The sequence below is a fragment of the Cyclopterus lumpus genome, chromosome 9 (genome assembly GCF_009769545.1).
Source record: "Cyclopterus lumpus isolate fCycLum1 chromosome 9, fCycLum1.pri, whole genome shotgun sequence".
NCBI classification, from domain to species: Eukaryota; Metazoa; Chordata; class Actinopteri; order Perciformes; family Cyclopteridae; genus Cyclopterus; species Cyclopterus lumpus.
The window spans coordinates 1,252,501-1,255,772 of NC_046974.1; the positions used below are offsets into that span (position 1 = coordinate 1,252,501).

At 41.0% G+C, this 3,272-nt stretch overlaps 1 protein-coding gene across 1 annotated transcript in view; it reads right to left on the reverse strand.

Moving 5' to 3' along the window:
- Positions 1-3,047, reverse strand: part of lrrc2 (leucine rich repeat containing 2) — a 13,003-nt gene extending 9,956 nt beyond the window's left edge. Inside the window, exons 1-2 of the mRNA XM_034541065.1 lie at positions 3,005-3,047; positions 2,251-2,395 (exon numbers count right to left, since the gene is read on the reverse strand). Coding sequence (XP_034396956.1) covers positions 2,251-2,387 — 137 coding nt within the window. The 5' untranslated portion in view covers positions 2,388-2,395; positions 3,005-3,047. The remainder of the gene's footprint in view (positions 1-2,250; positions 2,396-3,004) is intronic.
- Between the last annotated feature and the right edge of the window lie 225 nt (positions 3,048-3,272).

A 3,272-nucleotide genomic window follows, 5' to 3' on the forward strand; every position in this document is an offset into this window, starting at 1 on the left:
ACGGGGACGTGCGTGTCGGACACCACGACTCCGCTCTCCACCACCGCGTCGGCCTTACTCACGCTGTCCAGGAAGACGACCACGGCTGCAGGTGGGTTGTGTGTGGGCACACAACCCACCAACACACACACACAACCCGCCAACCCACACACACAACCCACCAACACACACACACAACCCCGTGAACTATGAGACATTAGTCTAGTTCAGAGACTATGAGACGTTAGTCTAGTTCAGACTATGAGACGTTAGTCTAGTTCAGACTATGAGACATTAGTCTAGTTCAGAGACTATGAGACGTTAGTCTAGTTCAGACTATGAGACATTAGTCTAGTTCAGAGACTATGAGACGTTAGTCTAGTTCAGAGACTATGAGACGTTAGTCTAGTTCAGACTATGAGACGTTAGTCTAGTTCAGACTATGAGACGTTAGTCTAGTTCAGACTATGAGACGTTAGTCTAGTTCAGACTATGAGACATTAGTCTAGTTCAGAGACTATGAGACGTTAGTCTAGTTCAGACTATGAGACATTAGTCTAGTTCAGACTATGAGACGTTAGTCTAGTTCAGACTATGAGACATTAGTCTAGTTCAGACTATGAGACGTTAGTCTAGTTCAGACTATGAGACGTTAGTCTAGTTCAGACTATGAGACATTAGTCTAGTTCAGACTATGAGACATTAGTCTAGTTCAGACTATGAGACGTTAGTCTAGTTCAGACTATGAGACGTTAGTCTAGTTCAGACTATGAGACGTTAGTCTAGTTCAGACTATGAGACATTAGTCTAGTTCAGACTATGAGACATTAGTCTAGTTCAGACTATGAGACGTTAGTCTAGTTCAGACTATGAGACATTAGTCTAGTTCAGACTATGAGACATTAGTCTAGTTGAGACTATGATACGTTAGTCTAGTTTAGACTATGAGACGTTAGTCTAGTTCAGACTATGAGACATTAGTCTAGTTCAGACTATGAGACATTAGTCTAGTTCAGACTATGAGACGTTAGTCTAGTTCAGACTATGAGACGTTAGTCTAGTTTAGACTATGAGACGTTAGTCTAGTTCAGACTATGAGACGTTAGTCTAGTTCAGACTATGAGACGTTAGTCTAGTTGAGACTATGATACGTTAGTCTAGTTTAGACTATGAGACGTTAGTCTAGTTCAGACTATGAGACATTAGTCTAGTTCAGAGACTATGAGACGTTAGTCTAGTTCAGACTATGAGACATTAGTCTAGTTCAGACTATGAGACGTTAGTCTAGTTCAGACTATGAGACGTTAGTCTAGTTGAGACTATGAGACGTTAATCTAGTTCAGACTATGAGACGTTAGTCTAGTTCAGACTATGAGACATTAGTCTAGTTCAGACTATGAGACGTTAGTCTAGTTCAGACTATGAGACATTAGTCTAGTTCAGACTATGAGACATTAGTCTAGTTCAGACTATGAGACGTTAGGCTAGTTCAGACTATGAGACATTAGTCTAGTTCAGACTATGAGACGTTAGTCTAGTTCAGACTATGAGACGTTAGTCTAGTTTAGACTATGAGACATTAGTCTAGTTCAGACTATGAGACGTTAGTCTAGTTCAGACTATGAGACGTTAGTCTAGTTCAGACTATGAGACATTAGTCTAGTTCAGACTATGAGACATTAGTCTAGTTTAGACTATGAGACGTTAGTCTAGTTCAGACTATGAGACGTTAGTCTAGTTCAGACTATGAGACGTTAGTCTAGTTCAGACTATGAGACGTTAGTCTAGTTCAGACTATGAGACGTTAGTCTAGTTCAGACTATGAGACGTTAGTCTAGTTCAGACTATGAGACATTAGTCTAGTTCAGACTATGAGACGTTAGTCTAGTTCAGACTATGAGACATTAGTCTGGTTCAGACTATGAGACGTTAGTCTAGTTCAGACTATGAGACGTTAGTTTTATATTAGAGATTTTAGTTAAATATAAAGATTTGATTATTGCAGATTGTAGATACTACTGAGTACATTAGTATCATAATACTGCATCATATATATGTATATATATACATACATATGTATAATATGTGTTTTATGTGAAAAGTTTCTATAAATGACAAATAACAACATTTCCCTCTTCAGTACTTTGTAACAGAAAATTGAGTACATAATTAGATATCATTAGAGTTTTTAATAACAGTGTAATGGCAGGGTAATAACAAAGTAATGACAAGGTAATAACAAAGTAATAACAAAGTAATAACAGCGGTTACTTGGGGAGGGCGCTCTGCTCGAGCCTGTCCTGCTCCTTCTTCTGTCTCTGACGGTGTTTCTTCACCCGGACCTCCCAGATGTCTTTGAGCAGAGACAAGTCACTGACCGGCACCTCCAGACTCCTGCCCAGAACCATATCTGCTGCTGGAGGAGGAGGAGGAGGAGGAGGAGGAGGAGGAAGAGGAGGAGGAAGAGGAAGAGGAAGAGGAAGAGGAGGAGGAGGAAGAGGAGGAGGAGGAAGAGGAGGAGGAAGAGGAGGAGGAAGAGGAAGAGGAGGAGGAGAAGGAGGAAGAGGAGGAGGAGAAGGAGGAGGAAGAGGAAGAGGAGGAAGAGGAGGAAGAGGAGGAGGAGGAGGAGGAAGAGGAGGAGGAGGAAGAGGAGGAGGAGAAGGAGGAGGAAGAGGAAGAGGAGGAAGAGGAGGAGGAGGAAGAGGAGGAGGAAGAGGAAGAGGAGGAGGAGGAAGAGGAGGAGGATATAACTACCATTATAACTGCTCTGGTGGTTATAACCACTATAACTACCAGTATAACTACTCTGGTGGTTATAACCCATATACATTATAACTGCTCTGGTGGTTATAACCACTTTAACTACTGGTGGTTATAACTACTATAACTACCATTATACGTACTCTGTACTATAACTACCATTATAACTACTCTGGTGGTTATAATTACCACTATAACTACCATTATAACTACTCTTTATAATCTAATAAAATAAACATGGTCAAAAAGCAACGTGTTTTCTTACCTGAGTTCCTGTTAACGTCCTGCAGTCTGCTCCCGTCAGCTTGTTTACTGACATCTGACTGTGTGTGTGTGTGTGTGTGTGTGTGTGTGTGTGTGTGTGTGTGACACAACGTGCTATTTTTACCAGCTGAGGTGAGACTCCTGCTGTGTGTCACATGACGACGGAGCATTCCTCTGGATCTCTAATAAATAATCTAAAACAGGAAACTGAACTCAGATTCACATTATAGAGTTTACTCACATACAGTTTAATAACCGTTTACTAACAG